Consider the following 26352-nt stretch of genomic DNA (forward strand, 5'->3'; position numbering starts at 1 on the left):
TAATTGCTTGAAATATCAAATATAGAACCATGTCTAGTTCTGTTTAATGTACTCCTTCTTTGAAAACACAAATAGTATTGTGAATATTTGAGGTATACAACATAATGTTATGAAATACATGTAGAGAGTAGAAAGGTTACCAAAGTGAAGTGAGTTAACATATCCATCGTCTCACATAGTTACCCATTGTTTTCTTGTTTTTGCGGCAAGAGCAGCTAAAAATCTATTCATTTCACATGAATCCCAAATACAGTAGAATTTTGTAATATTATCTATGGTTTTCAGGCTGTAATTTAGTTCTCTACACTTGGGCTAGCTCTTTTTAGTTATGGAGAAGCATTTATAAATCCATCTATGAATGCTTTCACCATAAGTATTTACATATACAAGGATTATTCTCCTCTCCAAACCTTATTTCTGACAAAAAAAATTACCACTATATTGTACAGATAATGAACTGCTATATGTCAAATAGAAAAAATTAATACACTTAATGTTCAGTGTTATAAAAATACAGATAATATGAACAACCAAATTAATATGCCATTTTCTTACCTTGATATGTTTAACAGTAAACACCACAGGATCAGCCAAATAAACCTTGTTACTGAACTCTTTGTTTATTGCTGCCGTAATAACAGGGGAATTGACAATAACAGAATGATTTGTCGACAAAGCTTCCGTTCCCAACTTCATACTGGCATTCTCCGTGGACAAATAAGGACCCAAGTTGTTATACAGGACAAAGGCCACTCTGATCTCTCCTAAAGTAAATGCGAACTCTGATTAGTTTGGCCATTCTACTTAAATTCGTTAGTACTAATGAGATAGACAATTAAATCCATGTAGTATGTATTCACACAAAAAATCCAGCATTCATTTCAACCAAAGTACCAAGTCATTTATGAGGAGAGGAAATTCAAATTATGCTAAAACAACTACATACCAATATTTTTAAAAATGAGCCTTAATCCCTATCTCACTCCATACTCAAAACTAAGATTAAGATAGATCACACACCTAAACATAAAAACCAGAATCATAAGGCTTCTAGAACAAAATATAGAATAATATCCTTGTACTTTGAAAAAGGCAAAGATGTCTTCAATGAGACCCCAAAACATTTATCATAAAATGGTAAACTAAACTTTATCAAAACCAAAAATCTATCAAAATACATCATTAAGAAAACAAACAAGGAAACTGAAATACATTTAAAAATAAGATTCATTAATATACAAAACATTTTTACCAACAAAAAATAAAATAATGGCATCTTAAAATGGCAAAAGATGTAAATACACACTTTAGAAAAATAAATAAAGGAAAGGCCAATAGACACATGAAAAATGATCAGTACCATTAGTAATTAGAGAATGAAAAATAAGACTACATTGAGTTTCAATTTCATACCCACAAGAATCTCTAAAATTGAAAAGACTGGCTACACTAATGTTGATAAGGATGTGGAAGAAATGGAACTCTCGTACACTTCTGGTGGTAGTGTAAAATAGTTCAACCGTTTGGAAAAATGTTTGACAATTTCTTATAAAATTAAACATACATCTACTTTTCCCAGATAAGTGAAAACATATATCCACCATAATATATGTGGATATAGATCCTTATTCTTAATAACCCAAACTGGAAACAAGTCAATTATTATTTATAGGAGAATAAATAAATTATGGAACATTATATAATAGAATATACTATGCATCAATAAAGAACAAACTATTCATACATGGAACATCATCAGTGAGTCTTAAAAATATTTTGCCAGGTTAATGAATTGAGACAGCAAATGGTATATACTGTATGATACCAGTTATACGAGGTCTAAAAACTGGCAAATTTTGGCCGGGTGTGCTGGCTCATGCCTGTAATCCCAGCACTTTGGGAGGCTGAGGCGGGCAGATCACGAGGTCAGGAATTCAAGACCAGCTTGACCAATATGGCGAAACTCTGTCTCTACTAAAAATACAAAAATTAGCCAGGCGTGGTGGCACATGCCTGTAATCCCAGCTACTCAGGAGGCTGAGGCAGGAGAATCACTTGAACCCAGGAGGTGGAGGTTGCAGTGAGCTGAGATTGTGCCACTGCATTCCAGCCTGGGCCACAGAGTGAGACTCCGTCTCAAAAAAAAAAAAAAAAAACTGGCAAATTTTGTCTACAGAAATAGTAATGAGAAGAATGTTTTATTAGGTGAAGAGAGGAATAAGAAGACTGGTAAGAGACACGGGAAAATTTTCTGAGTACAGAAGAGATTTATTTTCCTTCTTTTTGTGATATTATAAAAGTATGTACAACTGTCAAATTCCCAAGCTAAATGCTTCCTCAAGCTAAATGTATATTTTAGTGTACGTAAATTATTTCTCAATTGCAATGTTAAGGAAAACACACAAGAATTCACAATCTTTACCTGTCTTAAAACTCAACTGTCATGTTATTTTAAGGTCACCGTTTCCACAAAGTCACCAAGTCCTTCCGCCGTATTTTTTCCTTTATGACAGTCTCTTAAATCTAATCCTCTATGAAGTGAATTGTCTTTTAACACACTTTTTCAAATTGTACTATTTCCTTTATTTTAAAAAGTCAAGCCCTATATCTTATTTCTGGCCCCAACTACTATGGTTACTAAGATGAGGAAGTCATAGTCCCTATCTCTGAATCTTAGAATCAAGTGGAAAAAAAGAAAATTGAGTCATGCGGGGAGACAGGAAAAAAAAAAAAAGGTACTTTTTCTTTTGAGGAGGAGGGCTATTTAACATCTAACTCCCATGTCTGAGAAATTCCCTAATCTTCGGAATTTATAGACACAAAATGGACATATACTTGCTTTCCTAGCTTATTGCGAAGATGTTGCTCTGGGCACTTCCGCTAAATGCATCCAATCAGATGCAGAAGCCTCAGATATCAGATGAGGAGCTAGTGATACAAAGAAGCAGGAAGTGGTACAGCAATAGCAGCAGCAGCAGCAGCAGCAGCAGCAGCACAGTTACTGCAACAGGGTTCACTTGCGGCAGCAGTGACATTTCACAGCAGTGATTCTGTGATGTGGTATAGGCTGCTGTCAGCCTCCTTGCTCTAGTCTATCTTCTGGGACTGATTCTCCAGCCTTCTCAGTGATTCTGTGAGATATCCATTATCATTTCAGTAATCCAGCAAAGAGATTATGATGAGAGCTACATAATGGAAGAGAGCACTCTTATCTAATCTACAAGTGTTAATACAGTACTGAGCAAATCATAGTAATTCACTAAATACTTATCTGTTATAACATATAATTTAATTTTGTTCTTGCCGTCTAGATTTGGTATTGAAATGCTGATTTTTGAAAGGTGAAAATTAAGAACATCCATGCATTTTTCTTGTTGACATTAAAAACTTTAATTTTAATTGGTTTATAATTGGCTGATAATTCATGCCAATTTCCACTTCCGGGATAGTGTCATTTTGCCATCCCACTGTGAGTTACCAGCACACTTAGTCACTGGCAATTCCTTCATATTCTCTGCTCCAAAATTAATGCTTAAATGTGACTTTAACAAACAAAAACAAAAACAGGCTGGTGTGATGACTTATGCCTGCAATCCCAGCGCTATGGGAGGCTGAGGTGGGAAGATCCCTTGAGGCCAGGAGTTCAAGACCAGCCTGGGAAACACAGAAAGACTCTCTTCTCTATTAAAACAAAACAAAACAAAACACACAAAAAAACTATACATTAATTTAGAAAATAAATGAACACATAACTTAATTTGACTAATATATTTCTACATGTCTTCGGATACACAGCTTTGTGTCTGAAGGTTCACACATTTATTGTATGAATAATAAGTAGTGAGTATATAGATGTACAGATGGACCAGGCACTGAAGAACTAGGGTTACATCAGTGAACAAGATTAGACAAGGCCCCTGCTTTCATGGAACTTACTGCCTGGAGAGAGACACAGGCAATAAGCAGGCAGATTAAAAATAATAATAATAATATTATTATTTCTTATATAAGTGAAAAATGCTATGAAGAAACACTGGCATAATCATGGCTAATGGGGAAAGAGTGACTGGGAAAGAGGAGTCTACGTTAGAGGAGATAGGGAAGACTCTCCCTATAGAGGTAGATTTATTCTAAAAAGTGAATGATAGAGAGGCTGCCATGCAAAAAAAATGTAAAAACTGTATTCTAAGAAGAAAGGTTTAAAAAATGCAAAAAAAAGATAAAATAATAAAAACAAACAAACAAACAAAACCCCCCAAACCTGATGCAGGAAAATGCTTGGTGTGTTCAAGAAACATAATCTAGATTACTCTGTCTGGATCACGCAGAACATGCTGAAGACAAATGTGAGGTGTGGCAAATGAGGCAGGAAGGAAGTGGACCAGGTAGCATGTGGCAGGTCTAGTTAAGTCATGAGATTTCATTCTAAGTGTAACTGGAGGTCAATCGGTCAGATGTATGTTTCAGAAGAACCCTTTGTCAACAGGATATACTGTTGGAGGGCAAAAGATTTAGGAAGCTAATGCAGGAATCTAATTTTGCTCTATTGAATCTTATTGCTGTCTCAAAAATTTTCTTAGTCAAATGAGTAACATAAAAATGATTTCTAAGTTTAGTCTTACAATATTTCTAATATTTAGAGACCATTTTATTCTGATGACAACAAATGTAAGTTGTTTTTCTTGATATTAGTTATCAAAACTATTCACCCTGCAATATGAAATATTAGCATTAAGTTGGTTGCTAGGAACTGAGTTCATCTTCTTATCACCCGGCAGATTAAATGATCTCCCTTTCTTGGCAAAAAAGAAATATATCTCTGTGTGTGTGTGTGTGTGTGTGTGTGTGTGTGTGTGTGTGTGTATGCATATGTATATATGTACAAATATGGGAAAGAGGGGTCTACTTTAGAGGAGATGTGTATATATACATATTTATATATATATACACACACATCTATACATACATATATACACACATACATATACATGCACATATATGTGTGTACATTTAAACATTTTTTAATATTAGTGAAGTTTGGGACATACTTTATAGGATTATTTATTGAATTTTAATTATTTTCAGTGTATTCAATTTAGTAGTAAGCTAAGCTGATTATATTTATAGTTCCATTTCCCAAAATCATCTCCTTACATTTAAATGTTTGTATGCTTTGCAAAGAAAAGCATAAAAACACTCTCAAAAAAAAGCTGAGTAACCAAAAAATATTTTTTTAATTACAAGTAAAACTTACATAAAAAATTTTACAAGTGAAAATTACATAAAAAATTTTACAAGTGAAATCTGCAAACTCAGTGAGAGTTCCTCTTTTTGAGAAAAGATGTCAGATCCTCTGAATTTTTCTTGTCCATAATTTCCCTCATATTTAAGTTTCTGGCAACTGAAAAGTAATGGAACAATTTCCAAATCTGATTGAGAATTTTGTAGAACAAATATCACTGTAATATTGATGGTGCTGTACAGTAGAAAGAGGAGGAAGACAAGGAGAAAGAGAATAGTGTAGGAAGAGGTAGAGGGGAAAAGCTCCTAAATAGTGGACCTAATACAGTAGAAAGAGGAGGAAGAGGAGGAGAAAGATAATAGTGTTGGAAGAGGAAGAGGGGAAAAGCTCCTAAATAGTGGACCTAATATTCCGGGCCAAAAAGAAATGAACTGATGCAAGTTCAATTCCCTCAAGCTTAAAAAAGAAACTCTAACCTACCATTTCGGCCATTTTGCTTTAAAGTATTTGCAGACAACTGGATAGTGCTTCCGTGGCCCATGTTTTCTGGAAATTTTAGGTCTTCTAAGCTTCCTTCTGTGCTCAGTCTTGCAACTTCCAATTCTGTTAATATCAAAGAGATAACAGTGCTCATTCAGAAACATACCTAATCTGCAATAATTTCCTAAACCATTGCAGTATTTTTGAAATCAAAACACTGGAATTATCGTTCTATTTGTCATGCTTTATGAAAATCTTTAAGAAAATATATTGTTAGTATTTTATCAAAATAATGCAAATAAAAGTTATTAAAATTGTGTAAATCATACAAACATGTCAATAATAAAGCCTAAAATTTAAAATTCAATCCCAGATTCTAATACATTGCCATTGGCTATATTGAACTATCCTTAAGCCCAATAAATTTGAAACAGCTTTTTCCTAACTTCTGAAATAAAACTGTCAGCTACTCCTAATCCACAATAAAAATAGATTGATATCCTTTATAAGCCAAATAACATGATTATCAAACACTGTTTTATCATTTTCACTCAAATGACTTATTTCTTTATAATGTGAATTCAAAGATACGCTCATTATAACTGAAATAACTCCTAATAGTCCTGTATTATGAGGATGAAATTTTAAATACTATAATACATACATAAAAGTCCTTTAAAAAAACAAACCTCACCATAAGTGATCTCAGGCTACTATGTTCAATTTTGAACCTAATATTGAAATGTCCTAAGAAAGACAGCGTACATGATTTTCTATCCTTTTAAGCCAATGACAAGTGATGCCCTCTTTATTTTAGAAAAAGAATGACTTTTCTCCATTGAAATAAAGCATCACTCATATCTAGGACACCAGAGATACTTTTTTTCTTTTCCCTCTTCTGATATACAAGAGGGTCTGGACTTTCTGAATAACAAAGACCACTTACTAATATTGTCTGTGTTCTCCCTGACAATGTCAGTCTTCAAAAGGTTATCAGCCAGCACAAAAGCACTTTCCTCCACAGTATGAAGCAACATGGTGGCCGCACGCAGCTGATCGCTCGTAGTCAGGTCTCTCCATGCATTCAAAGCTTGTGGTTGAAGGAGGTTGTTAACTGTCTCGACCATTGCCTATAAGAGGATGAAAAGAATGACAGAGGTCTCTAGTGAACCCACATAGCTGTCAGAAATCCAGGTGTACATGCTGCCCAGCAAGCAAGGATCAGCAGTGTGCATGAGTTCAGTATTGTCCCAGCCTCCCCTGTGACATGCTGCAGCAGAAGCATTCATTATTTTGTTCCGTAAAACCCTAGCTGAGACTTTGCAAAGCAAGAGGAAAACCTGTTTTTGTTTTGAAGGACAACAAATACAGCCATGCTTGCTTCTCAGAATCAATAGCACAAGCTTCAACAAGACTATGATCACATGATTAAATTATTTGGCTGGGGAACTGTTGAAAAAAAAATTGAACCGAGAGTTTTACCACGTGACTCAGAGAACATAATTTTTTTTCTGTACGTTACCATAAAACTGGATGCTGAACACAACAGAGATTAAAAGGATGACCATAAATGTGACAATCCAATAATCTGTTGCTTATAGGTTGATGGTTCACATAGCAAAACTATTTGTTTTTAGCCAGCTAGTAAAATGTCAAAATGGGGAAAATATCAAAGCATACATACTCCCAGGGGCTTTGGATATGTTATGTATAAAGAGAAACTCCTTCATGCTGTTTACTACTAGGGAGGGGAATAAACAGTTGAACCTTACTACCTATGGTCCTCAGGTGTTTTATCTTTGAAAAAATCAGCAGTAGGTACACCCACACATAGATACAAAGCACTACAATTCTCATTGCTTCATCCAAAAGAATCATCTCTGTAGTTACAATTTATATATTTCCTGTGGTTTGCTTTATGCTGTAGCTTACAAAGAAAAACAGTTCTCCCAATAAGGTCTTGGGTTTCATTCAAACATAGAGAATTGCAAAACAGAAAAATACAATACCTGCAGCTTGAAAGTGATCATCCCTGAACCCAATTCATTATGAAATATGAATCTAATCCAGAAATAAAGTTGAATAAACAGCCAACACAGGCACAGTTAACAGGCAGCAGATAAGTGTTTTAAAACAGGACTCACATTATTGACACATTGGCCGAGGGGCTGGGAGAGACTAGAGAAATACCCTCCACAATGCAGTGTTTTCTGCTGGCTGGTGTTTTCATAGTAACCAAGTAACAACTGTTAAAAATGCAGCTTCATAATGAAACACCTTGGCTGCCAATTAACACCAGCTTCAAAAACTAATTTGCCTTTTGATACAAGTTGTTTTTTCTTGATATTTTCCCAGCTATTCCAAGTTTTGGCCAAAAATCAACATCACTGTACTTTTAAGTAAAATAATCCTACTCACAACTTGCATGCTTTGGATTATTTTTTAAAAGAGAAACAACACAAACAAATCGAAAAAGTCTCTCACGAGTTTAAACACTGGACGTTTTCATATAGTGTGCTTAGCTCTGTCATTTGTTCTTGGTGTAAAGTGTGACCTAGTAGCCAGACAAAAGTACTTCTGGATCACAACAAAATGATCCGCTTTCCAGGAAGTTCTCTATAAGGGCAATGCCAACAAGATATGCCACAAAAAGAGGTGCCAGATAAGAAACCAAAAAAAAAAAAAAAAAACAATAAAAAAAAAACTTTAGATATTTTCTGAAGCGAAACAGAGAACATAGACCTCTTCAGTGTAAAGAAGTATTCTTTCAGGGATTAGATGATACTGTGAATTCATTAAAAATGTTCTGAAAATCCCACATGCAACAGAAATTATGCCTGTTCCTTATGGAGCAGCCATTTTAGCTGCTGATAATCTTAATAATTAGTTAATAATCTTATAAAAATTAATTAAAATCTTACCTAAGGGGAAATTTTATTGGGGATAATATATTTCTGTTCTGTCCTTCGTTGTTTTTATTGTCAAAATTTAAAAAATACAAGATGAGAAAAAAGGAAAAAGAAACAACTATGGTCAGCTCCGAGAATGTTCTAAGAAAGAATGTGTTCCAAGACTAAATCAGGAAAAAATAGAAAGTCTGAATAGACCTACAACTAATACGGAGATTGAGTCAGTAATCAGAGCCTCCCAACAAAGAAAAGCTCAGGATCAGATGGCTTCACTGGTGAATTCTACTCAATTTTTCTACACTTAAAGAAGAATTAACACCAGTCCTTCTCAAACTCCAAAAAAATATAAGAGGAGGGGACACTTCCAAACACCTTTTTATGAGGCTAGCATTACTTTGACACCAAAGCCAGACTTAGACACCACGAGAAAACTGCAGGCCATATCCTGATGAATACAGATGCATAAATTCTCAACAAAATGCTAGAAAACTAAATCCATCAGCACTTAAGAAAAAAATTATAAACCATGATCAAGTGCAATTTATCCCTGGATACAGGGAGAGTTCAACATGAAAAATCAATGAATGTGATACACCACATTAACAGAATAAAGGATATCACATGATTGTCTTAATAGATGCATAAAAAGTGTTTGACAAAAGTCAGCACCTTTCATGATAAAAGCTCAACAAACTAGGAACAGAAGGAAGTTACTTCAACATGATAAAGGCCATGTATAAAAGCTCTTAGATAACATCATACTCAACAATGAAAACCTGAAAGCTTTTCCTCTAAGATCAAAAACAAGGCAAAGGTGCCCGCTCTTGCCACTATTCAACATAGTACTTGAAGTCCTTAGCCAGAGCAATTAGGTAATAATAATAATAGGCATCCAAATTGAAATGAAAAAGTAAAATTCTCCCTGTCTGCAGATGACATGATCTTATATACAGAAAACCTGATAATTAAATATATATATACATAAAGACTGTATATATGTATGTGTGTATGTATATATAAGACTGTATATATGTGTGTGTGTACATATATATATATGTATAAACTAATGAACAAATTCAGGAACCTGTTTACAACAGACTGCTTTATCTAAAAAACTTTGTATGTCTTTGAACTGACGGCAAATAAATCAAAGGCACCATTTATTAATTTATCTTAGTTTTGCAACTGAAAAAGTACAAGGTGCAATATTTTTTCACAGTTATAAGTTTTCAACAAGTGTATTCTTCAAGATAAGGCAGTCTTTAGGGAAGCTTTCTACTAAAGCCCAAACAATTGCCAAATTTACTAAAAAGCAACACACTCAAAATGTGGCCCCCAAACCTAGGATTTGGTGAGTTATGACACCAATTTAACATTTATTTAATCTGCTCAAAAATGCACCTGTTCACAGTTGCTTAAGTATAACTGCAAGGAAATGTTTACACAAGGATAGAGAGACAGTATTCTGTAAAATCAGAGTGTGGGATTTGGAACCACATCCCCGAATTGTACCTGCACAGTGCCTCTTACTGTGTGACATTGGGCAAGTTACTTAACTTCTCTATACTTCATCTACAAATTTGGTATGATAATATAATCATCTCAGAAAGTTGTCTGGCTCATAACAGTGCTCAAGTTGCAACCTTGTTTTTACTTTTGTTTGATATCACAGTACAGTGTAGGAAGAAGGGACGTCTTCACTTAGAAAGCACATTTCATGTCTGATAATTGCTAAATAGCCACACTGAATTGAAATCTGGAAGGACTAAGTCTTCGGTAATGCAGTCTTCATAATTTGGTCTCTTACACAACTACAGAAGCCTATACTACCTGAAGCTTTGAGGAATTGGAGAGTAAAGGCAACATGTGTATTAAATAGTTCATAATGAGTTTTTTAGAGACTTAAATAATTTGACCCCTTTTCTGCTAGTGAGACAGCACAATTAAGTCCATCTTAGAAGCTTTATAATCACAAATGATTTAAACTTTCTAAAGCTTGCTGACATGTCTCTTTACTAGCTAAATTAAGGTTAATTAAATAGCTACAACTCCTCAATGAATACCTATATTTGGATTTCCTTATACATTTGTGTATTGTATATTTTATTCACACATTATGACATCTGGTCACAAAATAATTTTATTTCTCAAACTAGTTATTTGCATTATTTTCATAAGCTCAACATAAGACTCATTATATTTCAATTTGAGGGTAGGTAGGGGGGAGTATTATCCTTTTCATCATACAGTATACTCACTAAACTCTCAGTGACTTTTGACTGTTTCTAAAAATCGAATATAAATGGGAAAGAGCCAAAAGTCATTTTGATTCACACCAAGATTACGGACACACCATATCCTACTAGATACACATTTGCATTATTTTTTAATGCAACATTATTAGGACTCTTATCATTAAATTCAGACCTTAGGCAAATTCAGCTGATGAATATTACTCATAGCATATAATTCTGATATGTTCGTTAAGATGTTATATACTTTATAATTACACTTTCTATATTTCAAAATACAGAGTTTATTTGTTATAACTACTGCAAAAACCTTTGGGAAAAACTGCTACATATTTTTGCAATGACAACTTTTGTCATTATTCCAAGAGGATGTATTTGTGAAATAGCCTAAGATTTCTCAGGAAGAATACACAAAATAATGAATGATGAGAAACACATGAGTGGCACTTCTTACCCAGGTGAGCAGTAAATATCAAACTACGAAAGTAAGCAGAATCATCTGGGGGAACCTAGTTACCCCCCTCTTCCTCCATTTGAAAAACATAAAAATAAATACCCCAATAGAAGGAATGCCTTATGGAAAGATGTATAACCTTACCATCATGGCATTTTTTTTTCTTTTTTTTTTTGAGACAGAGTCTCGCTCTGTTGCCCAGGCTGGAGTGCAGTGGCACGATCTCTGCTCACTGCAAGCTCCGCCTCCCAGGTTCATGCCATTCTCCTGCCTCAGCCTCCCGAATAGCTGGAACTACAGGCGCCCATCACCACACTCGGCTAATTTTTTGTATTTTTTAGTACAGACAGGGTTTCACCGTGTTAGCCAGGATGGTCTCGATCTCCTGACCTCGTGATCCGCCTGCCTCGGACCTCCCAAAATGCTGAGATTACAGGTGTGAGCCACCGTATCTGGCCTTGCAGACAAGTTTTTAAGTCACTAGCTCATTCAGGTTTTAGCTCAAATATCATCTGCTCCAAGAGGTCTTCCATTATTAGCAAAACTGGGGGGCGGGGAGGGGAATCCCACCATCCTTAAATCTATTACCTGTTTTGTTTTCTTTGTATCATATGTCATTATCAAAAGACGTCTCATATATTTGTTTACCTACACAACTATCTTAAACCTCCCATTGGACAGATGACAAGCTTTATGAAGGAGGAGATGCTGTCTCATTTACAAGAGCCAAAATCAGTGTTCCCTAACTCTTGGCTGAGGGATTTGCCATGCGGGATAACTCATATGTAAGTCAGTTTTCTCCATTTTCATATCAGCCAAAATAAAAATCTCTGAAGTTGTTAGTTTGATGAGTATAAGAGCAAAGAATAACTAGAAATGATAAAACTTATTAACTAGCCAATACTTTCTTGAATTAGTCTCACTTCAGAGAATCAATACCCCAGTGGGCTCTTAGTCCGTTTGGGCTGCTAGAACAAAATACCTTAGACTGGACAATTTTATAAACCATGGAAATTTATTGCTCACAGTTCTGGAAGCTGAGAAGCTCAAGATCAAGGCACCTGCAGACTCATTGTCTGGTGAGGTCTCACTCTCTGCATCCTCACATGGTACAAGGGAGAAACAAATTATCTTGGGCTTCCTTTGTAAGGGCACTAGTACCATTCATTCATGAAAGCTTTGTTCTCTTGGCCTAATCACCCCACCAGAAGCCCCACCTCCCAACACCACTATACCGGGGAGTAAGTTTCAACACATGAATTATGAGGAGACACAAGCAGTCAGACCACAGAAAGCTCCCATTTCAATATTTATTTATCTTTAACAGAATTATCCATATTTGCTCTGATTTTCTCACCAGACTATCAGGTCCTCAGAGAAGACATCATATTCATTTGTGTTTTCCCAGAGTAAATTTTAGTGCCGTGATACCTTTTGGGTATTCATTAATATTTATCACACAAAGGTAAGTTACTTTTATTATCAAATTATTAATGCCATTATATACAACAGGAAAACTGAAAGCATCCTTTTTTATTTCTTTAATTTTTGCCCTGTCTCCCCAAAGACTTCTGAGAGAATAACGTGTTCAGATATCACCATGATTTGGGAGGGAGGCAGGGTGAATGAGAGGAAGTTAAGATGACAGAGTTCAGAAGGAGAAAATCTGAACCACAGGTTATTGTAGTGCATACAGGACACTATGAATAAGAAATATATATATATATCTTATAAAAAGTTTTCCATAATGTTTTCAAAGGTAATTTCCAATGTAATTTAACAAGATTTCATTAAATATGTATTATGTGCAAAGAACTAGGTAAGGCACTGTTGAATGAGGTTAGAGAAAAAAAACATAGAGTTTGCCTTCAATTTACCTATACTCCAGCACAAAACAGATCTAGAAACCCACAGCATACAATACAAAAGTAATAGATTCTTGCTGAGGAGGACCATAAAAACATCCCAAAAAATGTTTATTTTTGAGTTAGATGTTAAAGGATGAATACATTTTCTTTGACTCTGAAGAGGAAATCCAAAGCTAAAGTACATAATGAGCAAGTTGATGATGGTAAAAGAAAAAAAGCAAATTGGTATTAGGCAGCCCATTTGAAAGTTGGGAACAATTATTTCATAGTAATAGATACATTTATACTAATGAATTGCTTAAACTCTTTTGAAAAACGGCCTAGTAATATAAATTACATTTTACTCTACTTCCACTTTTTAAATGTTTTCCTGAATGCATCATTTCCTTATCAATATATGCCATAATCACGCTGAATAATGTTATTTTATATTATTATTTTTATTATATTATATATACAGTTACATTTAAATATTTTTCTTCACATCTAAATATCAGGATATATTAAGGAAGAAAAATAAATTTTCAGGTCTCTGCTCCCATTTATTGCTTTCTGAATGTATACACTGTAGGTAGATAGATAGGTAGATAGATAGACAGATGAAAATAGTATCCATTGATTTGTAATTTAAAATAATAAAAACAAAATTTTCTTTAATTCTTTGACTTCTTGATATAAGGCTTATCAGTTGAAAATAAAGTAAAATGAAGCAAAAGTTTAAAATCATTACTGAATAGGACACATTGTACCGCAATCTGCGTTTAGATATTGATTCAAATCAAAATGTAAAGGTCAAGTGTTAGAAGTGTCTTCAAAACAGTTTATAACTTGCAGGTTTTTTATTACAAGTCAAGTTGAGTGACTGATATTTACACATCTGATCAATAAACCTAAGGTGCTTTTTATAACCAGTCATTTAATATTATTAAGTATATAAAAACTACTAATCTCTGAGCCACCTTTTATATTACAGTGAAGTGCTGGCATTTTCAAGTCTTAATTAAAATTAGATCGTATAACACAAGTGACCTTAATATAGTAATAGGGACCTTTAAGAGTAAAACAAGGTGAAACTAAAATTTCATAGAACTGACTGTGTCTTTAAGAGACATCTTATTTTTTTTTTTTAAAGCATTGTTTTTTTGCAAACTGTATTTGATCGTATCACTTTTTAATTCTACTTTAGAATGAAATGACCGAATGCTGTTAAATAAATCTCTATCATGTTACAGGAATTAAATAGATCTACAGGCCTGACTTAAACTCCCTGCTAACCTAATATTCATTCAACAAATATTAATTGAGCATCTTCAGTGTGGCAGTCAACTGGGATGCAGCAAGAAAGACAGATGTTCTCCCTTCCCTCAAGGTAATGGCAATATAGTGAGGCCAGGCAATTAAACAAGTAATTAAAATCCAACATGGCAAGCATTATAATGATGGAAACATAGGGTTCAAGCTCTGTATTGGAAAAGCTCCATGAAGTAGGAGAATTCCAAGATGAAACTCAACGCTGAACAAAGAGGCAAAGGGTGCAGCGTGTACTTACAGGCACAGAGATGAAAGAGAATAGGCACTGCAAAGAAACTGAAAACAAATTCCTTATGGTAGAGCAAAGAGTATAAGGGGTTCAGTGGCAAGATTGGTAAGTGAAGGATAGATTTCAAAGAGGTTGCAAACTATGTTAAGGTATTTACAATTCTTCCTAAAGACGACAAATAGTCACTGAAAAAAAAATGTAAGGTAATAGAGCAATATACAGTAATGGTTAATATTTGTGGAGTGTATTCCAGACCTTGATATGAATGCTTTACATGCATTAACTCCTTTAATTTTCACAATAACCCAGTGAGGTAGAATTTATTATTATCTTCATCTTACAGTGAGAATATTGAGACTCAGAGAAGTTAAGTAACTTGCTAAAGGCTAATTAGCTAACATAGAGTAGAACCAGGACTCAAATCCATGAATTCTGGTTCTGGAGAAAAAGAAAAGCAGAGATTATTCCGAAGGTATTTAAAATGATTTGCTGATTAGTTAACGCCAGTTGATGAGGAAAAGAAAGAAGTGCAATGCATAGAATTTGGGGTAGTCAAGGAGGTAGCACTCACTTCAAATGGGAACTTTGTTTTTCAAAAGGTAAACGTAGTGGGTATAAAAGTATATGTGTGGGTGGAGAGTATGAGCAACATAGTAAATTCAGGTTGCCTACTTTGAATGCAATATACAGCCGTGCACTGAATAATGACGTGTTGCTCAACAATGGACCACATATACCATGCTGGTCCCATAAGATTAAAATGGAGCTGCTCTATACAGGTGTACTAGCTTTTATCTTTTATATCATATTTTTACTGTATCTTTTCTATGTTTAGATACACAAATACCATTGTGTTATAATTGTCTACAGTACTCAGTACAGTAACATGCTGTACAGGTTTGTTGCCTAAGGGGCAGTAGGCTATACCATGTAGCCTAGGTGTGTAATATGCTGTCCCATTTAGGTTTTTGTAAGTATACCCTATGATGTTTGCATGACAACAAAATGAAGCATTTCTCTGAATGTATCCTCACTGGTAATGCATGACTGTAACTGAACGGCATCAATTCAGATGGCCTGAAGCTTATAGAAGACATCTGATATTCACATACAGTTCACGAGATAGTTTGGATATTTTTCCTTCCGAATCTCATGTTGAATTGTAATCCTCAATGTTGGAAGTGGGGCCTGATGGGAGGTGTTTCGGTCATGGGGGCAGAGCCGTCATGGTCTGGTATTGTCCTCACTATAGGGAGTTCTTGCGAGATCTGGTTGTTTAAAAGTGTGTGACACTTACCTCACTCTCTCTCTCGCTCCTGCTTTTGCAATGCGATATGCTGGCTCCTGCTTAGCCTTCTTCCATGAGTAAAATCTCTCAGAGCCCTCCCCAGAAGCTAAGCAGATGCCAGTGCCATGCTTGTACAGCCTGCAGAATCATGAGCAAATTAAACCTCTTTTCTTTATAAATTACCCAGGCTCAGGTATTCCTTTACAGCAGCACAAAAACAGCCTAATACAATGCATGCATCATAAATTTAATTAGGCTTATTAAAGCCATTGGTATGTCTGAAATTACCCAGAAAAACTGAGTAGAGGAAGAAGAATTGATGGTACAGAAACACTAACAAAATAGAGAGGCAAATGAAGTAAGAATAGTTGACAATGAAGATGAAAGAGTAAGCAGTCAGAGAGTGCAGTATCACAGATGGAAAGAGGGTTTTCCTTAGTTTCAAAAATAATAATGAAAGTATCCAAAAATTCTTCTTCAGGAACTAGAAATAATAACTCTATTTTTGTTCTGGGTAGCAGAGTGATGGTAAAACGAAAAAGAAAAACACAGAAATACTGCTTTTGAGGGGCAATCAGTACAACTGTATATCATTACTTCAAAACAGGACATTTATTCATTTAATTAATATTTCTTGAGCACTTAACATATGCCAACACTGTTCTAGACTCTTGAGATATATCTTAACAAAGCAGAGGAAAAATGATTTTAGAACTGAACATTCTGGCAAGGGAAGCAAATAATAAACCATATACTGTTAGAAGGTACAATGTACAGTGTGAAATAAAATAGACAGGATGGAGGATTTAGAATCAGGGATGGCTTTCAAATAGAATGGCAGCACAGATGGGCATCACTGAAAAGGTAACAATTCAAAAAAGGACAAAGGAATCGAGAAAGCCATGCAGGCATCTGGAAGAGAAGCGTTCCTATCAGAGGGAACAACCAGAATAAAAGTCTTCAAATGGAACTTTTGAAGGTTTGCATGGTCCAAAACCTTAAAATGGCATGTGTTTGGAGTAAAGTGAAAGAAAACAGTAGAGGTGGGAGGTGGGGCTCAACCACTTCAACTGAGACGCTGAAGAATGGTTTGCAAGTGAAGATTGGGAATTCAGTTACAGATATGGAAAGTTTGAGGTGTGTATTAAACAACAAAGTGAAGATATTGAGAAATTGGCTGGAAAATTAATTCTGGAGTTCAGGAGAATGGTCTGTGCCATTGATAATATTTGTAGGTCATAGGCATATAGGTGATATTTAAATCAATGAGATCACCAAGGGTGTGAATGTACAAAGTGTAGACAAGAGGACTAACTATTGTGTTAGGGGGCACTCCAAGCTTAAGGGTTTGAGGAGAAGAGGAGGAACTGACGAAGGAGACTGGAAAGAAGTGTCAATTAGGTAGAAGAAAAATCAAGTGAGTTGTCCTGAAGAGAATATATCAAGGAAGAGGAGGTGATCTGCTGTGTTAGATGTTTCTAATTGATCGAGTAAGGTATGGATTGACTACCGACCATTGGTTTAGCAGCATTTAGAAGTCATTAATGACCTCAACAAGGGCAGTTTCGGTGGTGTAGTGGGGGCACAAGCCTCAGGAGGTGAATTTAAGGGAGAATGAGAGGAGAGGGATTGGCAACGGCAAATGTTGAAAAGTGTTGTCAGAATTTCTGCTGTAGTGGACATACTAGTAGGCAACTGGAAATTTGAGCCTGGAGCTTCAATTAAACAGTAAATATTTGGAGACCACTTAATATGTGCTAATCACAATTTAAAAGGTCCTGAAGATGTAGAAATAAAAGTGGCACTGTTCCTTCACAAGCAGCTTAGTGATAGAGGAGTGAAGAGACATTAAAATACAGCTTGATAATTGCTGTAATAGAGGAAAACTGAGAGTGTTATAAGTTCACATAAGAGGTCATTTATTCAGACTGAGTGGGACAAAGAATGCTTCTTTAGAGTAATTGACATATGAAGTGGGTGTTGACGTCATATGTCAAAGTTACTGGAATGAAGAGAAGGAGAAAGGAGAACAAATCTAGAATTAATCCAAGTAGAAGGAACTGTGACTATAAAGGTACAGAGACACGAACTGAAAGTATTTAAATCTCCTGGCAGTGTAGGATCGGATGAAGAGCCAGTTAAAGGTGTGAGAAATTAGCAACAGGAGTCTGATACTCAGGCACTGTAGTTCAAAAAGGGATTTTTTTCTATAAGGGCAAAAGAGAGTAAGGGACAGGCTGAGTAGGGTCAAGTCATGATCAGATTTGCATTTTTAAAACATTACTCAGACAGTAGGTGGAATGGATTAACAGAAGAATTTGGCAATGTGTAAAGCAGTTGATTAAATTTTTTTTTAAAATCATCCACACAAGGATAATAGTTGAAGTTATAAGAATCAGTATCAGAAGAAAACAAAGTTTGCAGCCAAAGTCGTTTTGCAAAAAATATGTCATGACCCTGGTCAAAGGTTTTTAATAGCACTCAGACTCTTGAGTTTTTTCCATAGCCTTCTCCCTCAACCCACTGCTTCAGGCATATTTGTCTCCTTTCTATTGCCTGAACTCTCCAACTGCTTGTCACTTGACCATCTCAGCCTCGGGTGACCTTTGATCTTGGAATGCTCTTCTCCAGATAGTCACATTGCTGAATTGCCTATCACTTCCTTAGAAAGTCTTCCCTGATCCGCACGAAATGAAGTAATCAAAAGGTCATATTTACTCATATGGGTCATATTGCATTTCTGCAATCTTATTTTATTACTTTGATTGATTGACTGATTTACTGGCTATTTTCCTCCATAACTCCAGGCTGAACTAGGGTTTGAGCCCTACGAGACAGAAACTCGGTCTTCACCTGTGAATCCCTGCACCTGTGAGCTCAACAAATATTGCCTGATTGAATGAATGAATAAATCTATGTTTTTCTTAAAGTATATGTGTTTACTATTTTTTAATAAAAAATGTATTTTTCAGACTTTGAAAAGGACATACTTGTTGGAAAGTCTGAAAAACTGCCACAGCCTAGCAGAGCTAATTAAATGTAATATGATATCCTGGATAGGATCCTAAAACAGAAAAAGGACATAGATAATAAATTTAAAAATCTGAATAAACTATGGACTTCAGTTAATGATAATATATTAACATTGGTTCATTAATTATTATAAATATACCATACTAATGTAAGATGTTAACAATAGAGGAAGTTGTTCATGTCAATGGCAGGTATATGGGAACTTTCTATAAGACTTGATCAATTTTTCTACAAATCTAAAACTTTCAAAAAATAATATCTATTAGTTTTAAAAAGACATATTTATAAACAGTTTTAAATTACAGAAGTATATATGGCAAAAGCTGAAATTCCATTTATAGAACAACACTGTACAACTCCACACAAAAAGAATCACTTTAGACAGTTTATTGTGGGTCTCTCTAGACCTGTAAATATTTACACATTCATAAGAGCAAACTCAGTCCGTACAATAAGGCTGTTATCTGTTGTTTTTGGCTTGCTTGTTTATTTTTACTTGAAAATATATCACACCTATCTTTTTAAGTCAATACAAGTTCTACCTCACTGTTTCTGTGGCTAGGAAGTATTCCATTATTTAGTTTAGTAGTTTATTCAACCGATTTCCTACTGATGAAGAGGTAAGTTGTTCTGTTGATACAAACACTACCCAAATCTAGCTTGTGATCCTGTCTACACATTTACTCTTTTCCATGGCGGAATGCCATCCTATTGTGTGGGTCGGCCACAAGCTATATCCCCAAAGTCTTTTCTCTAGGCAAGGAGAACAACACTGTTTTGTGATTGTATGACAAGATTTAAAAACAAACAGTATAAAAATATAGATGTGAGTTAAAATAGTCTTCTCTGGTAAGATATTTAAAAAGCTAACAGGCCGGGCGTGGCGGCTCACACCTGTAATCCCAGCACTTTGGGAGGCCGAGGCAGACGGATCACGAGGTCAGGAGATGGAGGCCATCCTGGCCAACATAGTGAAACCCCGTCTGTACTAAAAATACAAAAATTAGCTGGGCGTGGTGGCACATGCCTGTAATCCCAGCTACTTGGGAGAGAATCGCTTGAACCCAGGAGGCAGAGGTTGCAGTGAGCCCAGATCATGCCACTGTACTCCAGCCTGTTGGTAGCAAGACTCCAACTCAAAAAAAAAAAAGCTAACAGTGATCATACTTTGGAAAAGGACTGCTGAAAGTCTGTGGAGAGAAATGAGAGGCAGGGTTGAACTACGCAACCGCAAGGGAGCACCACTGAAATAGACAAAAATGTCAGTGGCGTGCCCTGGAGTTAGCAATGCAGAGGTTCTAGTGGGAGGGAGAAATAGCTATTATTCTATCTTTTGAATTTTATACCATGTGTCTATATTAGCTATTCAAAAAATTACTTAAAAGGTAGAAAAATGCAATCTGAGAAGTTTCAAATAGCTTTTAAAAGTTTTTTTAGACAAAATGATTAATCTCAAACTATGACTAACAGAACAAGCAGAAGAACATTTTTATCTATATCTAGGGTTCAAAAGTTACCCTTGTATTGTCATAAATCTATGGTAGTTTATTACATTAAAACTGAATAAGATTTCACTGTGTTATTAAATAAGAAAAAGAAAAAGCATTTTCGTTGCATCTGAGGCTGCTAGTTGCCCAATATCCCTCTTGTGTTAGACACAGAATCGTTGGACACTATGCCCAGCTGCAAAGCTGCACCTACTAATGAAGTATTTAACCATGCAAATAGGGTAGCCCATAAGATATAATAAGGAATAGTTTGGGGAGACTCCTGGAAAGTACTAAAAGGGACAAATACTTCCGATACTTATCCTTTTCCTTCTTCCTTTTAGAAGATTAGCATGACATGATGACTGGAACCTAAGTAGCCGTCTTGTCATCTTGGGGATGGAAACCCGTGTGCTAAAGATAATGGAGCAAAAAACCAGATGCAGCCTTGGTCTCTGATGATTTCATGCAGTTTCCAAGCTAATCTTGGACTGCCTCATCTGCATTTTTCATGTGCAAGAATAAAGCCCCGGTTTGTTTAAGCTACCATAGCTAACTTTCTGTTACTACCAGCTGTACAAGATTCATATATTAGATAAAGGAAAACATAAAAATTGTAACTCTGGGAGCAGTCCTAAAAAATCATTTGTTTGGATCCACACTCTCAGACAACTCCTTTACTGTAAATTGCACTTTAAAATTTCCATTGCCTTTCTGACCTGTACCAAAAAAGTTAATGATAGTTTCAGAAAGTAGGATCTTAAATCTGTAATGCTGTTTTTAATATCCCTTACCTTCTGGTTAGCTATGTAATCATCAAGCTATTAAAGAAATAGGAAAGTAAATTGATGTGTATTCTCTTGCATTTGCATAGAAATAATATCTATTTATATTCTATGTATTTAAAACTTTTCTGAAGGTAAACTTATGTTCAGAAAGCATTGATGCATAGAATGGACTTTAAGTAAACAGTTTTACAATTACATAATGGCCCAGGCTTTGATCAGAAAATGAAATAAGAGAAGAGAATACAAGTTGGTGCAAAGAAGAGAGAAAATATTTTTATTTTAGATGAAAACATTTTATTTAAAAACAGAAAGACACTTTTTTCACACCCTCATTAGAATTACTTTCTGAAGCATTCACAAACCATGTATATACAAACAGCAGCTGGAACATTTGTTTATTTACAGGAAATGTGCAAAATGGAGGAGGCAGAAATGGCTTTCTAAAGCAGCCATTTCTATCTAACCTGACACATTCGCCAGGGGAACTGTGAGAGATTCCCAGAATGATGTTCTTTCCACGTCAATGCAGAATCTCCATCATCAACATCTGTCATTGTCCTTTGGAGGTTTTTAAATCATTAGATTTACAACTTGACCTGTTCACATTCTTCAATAATACCTGTATGAATTACTCTGCTTACATTACATATGATTTTACTCTTCTGATTCAATGATTGCTTTGTATGTAGTAGCGTTTAATGTCTACAACTTACAGAAAGGAATTCTTATAACCATTCTTTATCTGAAAAAAACTACAGTACTCTGGTTTTGTAGATAGAAGTCACTTTCTTTGATCTCAATGTCTTTTAACAATAGGTTTAGGACACCAGAAAAATGCAGGGTGCAGATTTATATTTTCTCTCTTACTGACATAAATCAAGTGCAGATTTATCAAGCTGTGAAATATATTAAGTTCACAGGGTTTTAACAAAGGGTTACCAAACCACAAGAACCTGCTGTGATTCAAACTACTTTCAGATGTCCTTTTAATTATATTAAATGAAAGTTTGGGTTGGCTTTGATGCTTATGGGCAAACATCGAAATCTCTTGAAAGAGCTGCTAAAAGTACTCCCTGTTGCTGCAGTTAATATACTACATTGTATGCACAGTGCTAGCCAATTTATTCTAGCCACTTTAACAAGGACATCCAGCCTGACAGGCCACACAGAATAGTATCACAAGTTAAGCAATGCACAAATCATTAGAGGACTCTGAAAGTTGTTTGACATGCACCACAGAGCTCTTTGTCACACAGCCAATTAAGTGACCAAACAAGGAACTTGAAAATACTCATTAATTTCTTCCTAGCAGTATAAACGGAGCTTAGAATCCTTCTTGTCTTATGCACCAAAGGCACGCAAGTAAAACTGGCATAATTCAATTTGCACTTTGTCAAAGGTGCAAGTAGCAATTTTGGTTCACAGAAAGTGCGCATTAATAATACAAAAAAATTGAAAAGAATGGGCAAAAATGTTTAGATATTGCATGTAATAATGTAGACATGTGGGCTTTGGAATTTTTTTAATTATCAAAAGTTGACATGACTTTTATCTTTGAAAAGCTGTATCAGCATTTCTGGGCAGATTCAGCAGTGCTTCACATCATTTCATCCTCTCTGCAATAACTTCAGTTGATTTCCAGGATACCATGCTCTCCTGGTGCTCCTCATTCCTCAAGGCTGTTTTTTAGTCTCTATTGCTGGCTTCTCTGCATTTCCCCAACCTCTTCATATTACAGTGTTCTGGGGCTCAGTTCTAGATTCTTTTCTTTTCTCTCTTTACACTCATCCCCTTGATGAATTCATCTAGAACACTGATTTCAAATGCCACTCTAAGCAAAACACTACCAAATAATTATTTCTAGGCTAATCTCACAATTGAACACGATGCTTGTATATTTAACGACATATTTAACATCTATATTGCATGTCTAATAAGAATCTCAAACTTAGCATGCGCCATAGTGGAGTTCTCTTCCTGCCCCTCCCAAATTGGTTGCAGATAGACCATCTCAACAAACGGCACCTTCATCCTTCCAATTGCTCAGGCAAAAAGCATTCTGTCATTTCAACTCCTCTTTTTCTCTGAAAACTCTATACAATCTCTTAGCAAATCTTATTTCATTTTTTTAAAAAACTCTGAATCCGAATAATTACCTCAGTATCCCGCACTAATATGCTAATCCAAGTGGCTGTCATTACCCAAACGGTAACCCAGCTTCGGCCCTTACTTTTCTTGCTATTGGCTACTGTCCACTTGTAACACACATCAGATAGTTATCCCTCCTCAGAAACCTGCAGTGGTTTGTTTACTAGGCTTTTCTGAATAAAAGCTGAAGTCCTTACAATGATCTGTCAGAATCTGGGCCTTGAGCTACCACAGACTCACACCCTGTGATCCTCTTTTTCACTCTGTTCCAGTTGCACTAGCCTCCTTCATCACCAACAGGAATATTTCCATTTCAGGAACTTTCTGTTCTCTCTGCTAAAATGCTCCCTCCTGCATATCAGCATAGTTGACTCCTTTATCTCCTTCTGAGTTTTGCTCAAATATCACCTCGGTAATTCATTTCCTGCTTTCTTGCTTTATTTTGTCATTATTTCTTGCATTTATCATCATCTGGCATACCATAAATTTTACATATTCAGTGTATTGTTTATATTCTTTCACTAGGATTTTCACCTTAGAAGAGAGTGCAGGGATTTTTGCCTATTATGTGTACTGCTATACTCCTAAAGCTGGTAAGATTATAGTGGGCACATGTGCTTAACTAGTAATTCTTAAATATTTTTGTTGTTCACTATGTGATGGTTTTCCACTACTAGGATATAGTATTATACCACACTATACATATAAAATATATTACAGTAACAAGTCTTCTATACCCTATATACCTATATAGTATATATATTGTATACTATAGTATACTATAATAATACTCTTTAAGCATTAAAAAAATCACATAGACTACCTGCCTTTCAAAAACAAAAGAAGAAGAAAAACCACGTGTGTGTGTGCTTTTTTGTTTTTAAATTCACACCTACTTAACATTTTTTTTTTGTGATCAGTTCTCAACCGAGCTATGCAAGTGACCACAACAGATTCTACACAATCACTCAAAAGAATCACATCAGTACCTAGATGAACTTATATTTTCCATTAAGCATGGTCGACTGCAGACTCTCTAGTGAGTACATACTGCCTCTGAGATTTGATGGGAGAAAGAAACTATTGATAAAAATGAAAATATTTTTAAAAACTAGGAAAATGTCCTGTCTTAGAAGTAGTAAAAAATAAACACCAGTAATTCTTAATAGTTCCCGCTAAAGGGGAGAACAATGCTAACAAATATTACTATTTAAAAGATGACAATTTGAGGTTGAAAGACAAGAAAAAAATGCAAATCTGAGTTCTGATTACATTTATAAAACACAAAGGCAGTTAGTTGTTCTTAAGCTCTTGGAAGTCATACTCTACTCCCATATTCTCATGAAAACCGCGGACCTCTCTCTGAAACCACATGATTTGTACTGGTTCATGAATTATATTTTGAAACTTTCCTCTGCCCCCCATCCCATGACTAGAGTCAAGAACTTCTGCAATTCACAAATACTAGCATGGCTATAATAAGAAAGACAGAAAATAACATGTGTTTGTGAGGTTGTGGAGCAACTGGAATCCTCATATATTGCGGGTGGAAAATGGTACTGTCTCTGGAAAACAGACAGTTCCTCCTTTAACATAGTTACTATATCTTTCTTCTGGTTTTTTATTCTCTTAAGATGGTAACTTTTTCATCAGAGTCTCCTCAGAAAGTAAAAAGACCTCAAAGCAAAGTATATTTGGATATGACCTTAATATGGCAGCACAGAATAATGATCACATACCATTTTACCTCTGTATCAAAAAAAAGATTGAAAAAAATTGTTGTACTGCATTCCATCCCTGAAATACAGTGCATAAAATCAACAAACATAAACCTAATGATATGTCTTGCCTCCTATCACCAAAAGATGAGGTCAGTCCTTCTAATAACAGTATCTCAGAGATTAGGAGCACATGCATCTGAATTAGAAAGACTTAACTTTGAATTTAAAGCACCCTCGGTTATTATTGTGTGATCTTGTGAAAGTCATTTAACCCTCCCTGGGTCTCCATTTTTTCATCTGTTAAGTTAAAAATCGCAATAATTATATCATACGGTGGTTGTGAATATTAAATAAGAATGTATTCTAATTGATCTGCACACTAATGGCACATAATTAATGCCTAATAAATAAATTTATTTTTATTTTTATTTTTTTTTGGAGATGGCGTCTCACTCTGTCGCCCAGGCTGGAGTGCAGTGGCGCGATCTCAGCTCACTGCAACCTCCACCTCCCGGGCTCAAGCAATTCTCCTGCCTCAGCCTCCCAAGTAGCTGGGATTACAGGCATGTACCACCACGCCCAGCTAATTTTTGTATTTTTAGTAAAGACAAGGTTTTACCATGTTGGCCAGGCTAGTCTCAAACTCCTGGTCTCAAGTGATCTGCCCACCTTGGCCTTCCAAAGTGCTGGGTTTACAGGAAACTAATTTATTCTTAATAACAAATCATTGTTATTCTTAGTCATGGTGTTGAAGCAGCACAGCACAGGACACATGTCAGGAGAGAAGCAATGGTACCATCAGTGCTACTTGTGTGGCCTTGGGCCAATACACTATCTCATCTTCATCTGTAAGGCCCCTTCTGGTAATATTAAATCACGGCAACTGTTTAATATGCATGTGTAACACAAGCCTTACTTGTTTTCTCTAGTATGAAACTGAAAACTCTCTGTCTATTTTTTTTTTAAGAAACATGGGTCTCACTATGTTCCCCAGGCTATACTCGAACTCCTGGGCTCAAAAAATCCTTCTGCCTTAGCTTCTCAAGTAGCTGGGGCTCTGTAGGCCCATGTCATTGTGTGTAAGATATGGAAGTAATATGTTTTACTATGACACATACCAATTTATATCTTGTGATACACAA

At 35.5% G+C, this 26352-nt stretch overlaps 1 protein-coding gene across 50 annotated transcripts in view; it reads right to left on the reverse strand.

Annotated features, from left to right (window-relative positions):
* The window catches only part of ADGRL3 (adhesion G protein-coupled receptor L3), an 858853-nt gene that overhangs the window by 127442 nt on the left and 705059 nt on the right, over window positions 1-26352 (reverse strand). For all 50 annotated transcript variants that reach the window (XM_063723430.1, XM_063723427.1, XM_063723423.1 and 47 more), the window contains 3 exons: window positions 6669-6852; window positions 5723-5845; window positions 556-764 (listed from right to left, as the gene is read on the reverse strand). In XM_063723430.1, the coding sequence (XP_063579500.1) occupies window positions 556-764; window positions 5723-5845; window positions 6669-6852 (516 nt within the window). The remainder of the gene's footprint in view (window positions 1-555; window positions 765-5722; window positions 5846-6668; window positions 6853-26352) is intronic.

This window comes from Pongo abelii, chromosome 3 (genome assembly GCF_028885655.2).
Source record: "Pongo abelii isolate AG06213 chromosome 3, NHGRI_mPonAbe1-v2.0_pri, whole genome shotgun sequence".
Taxonomy (NCBI): domain Eukaryota; kingdom Metazoa; phylum Chordata; class Mammalia; order Primates; family Hominidae; genus Pongo; species Pongo abelii.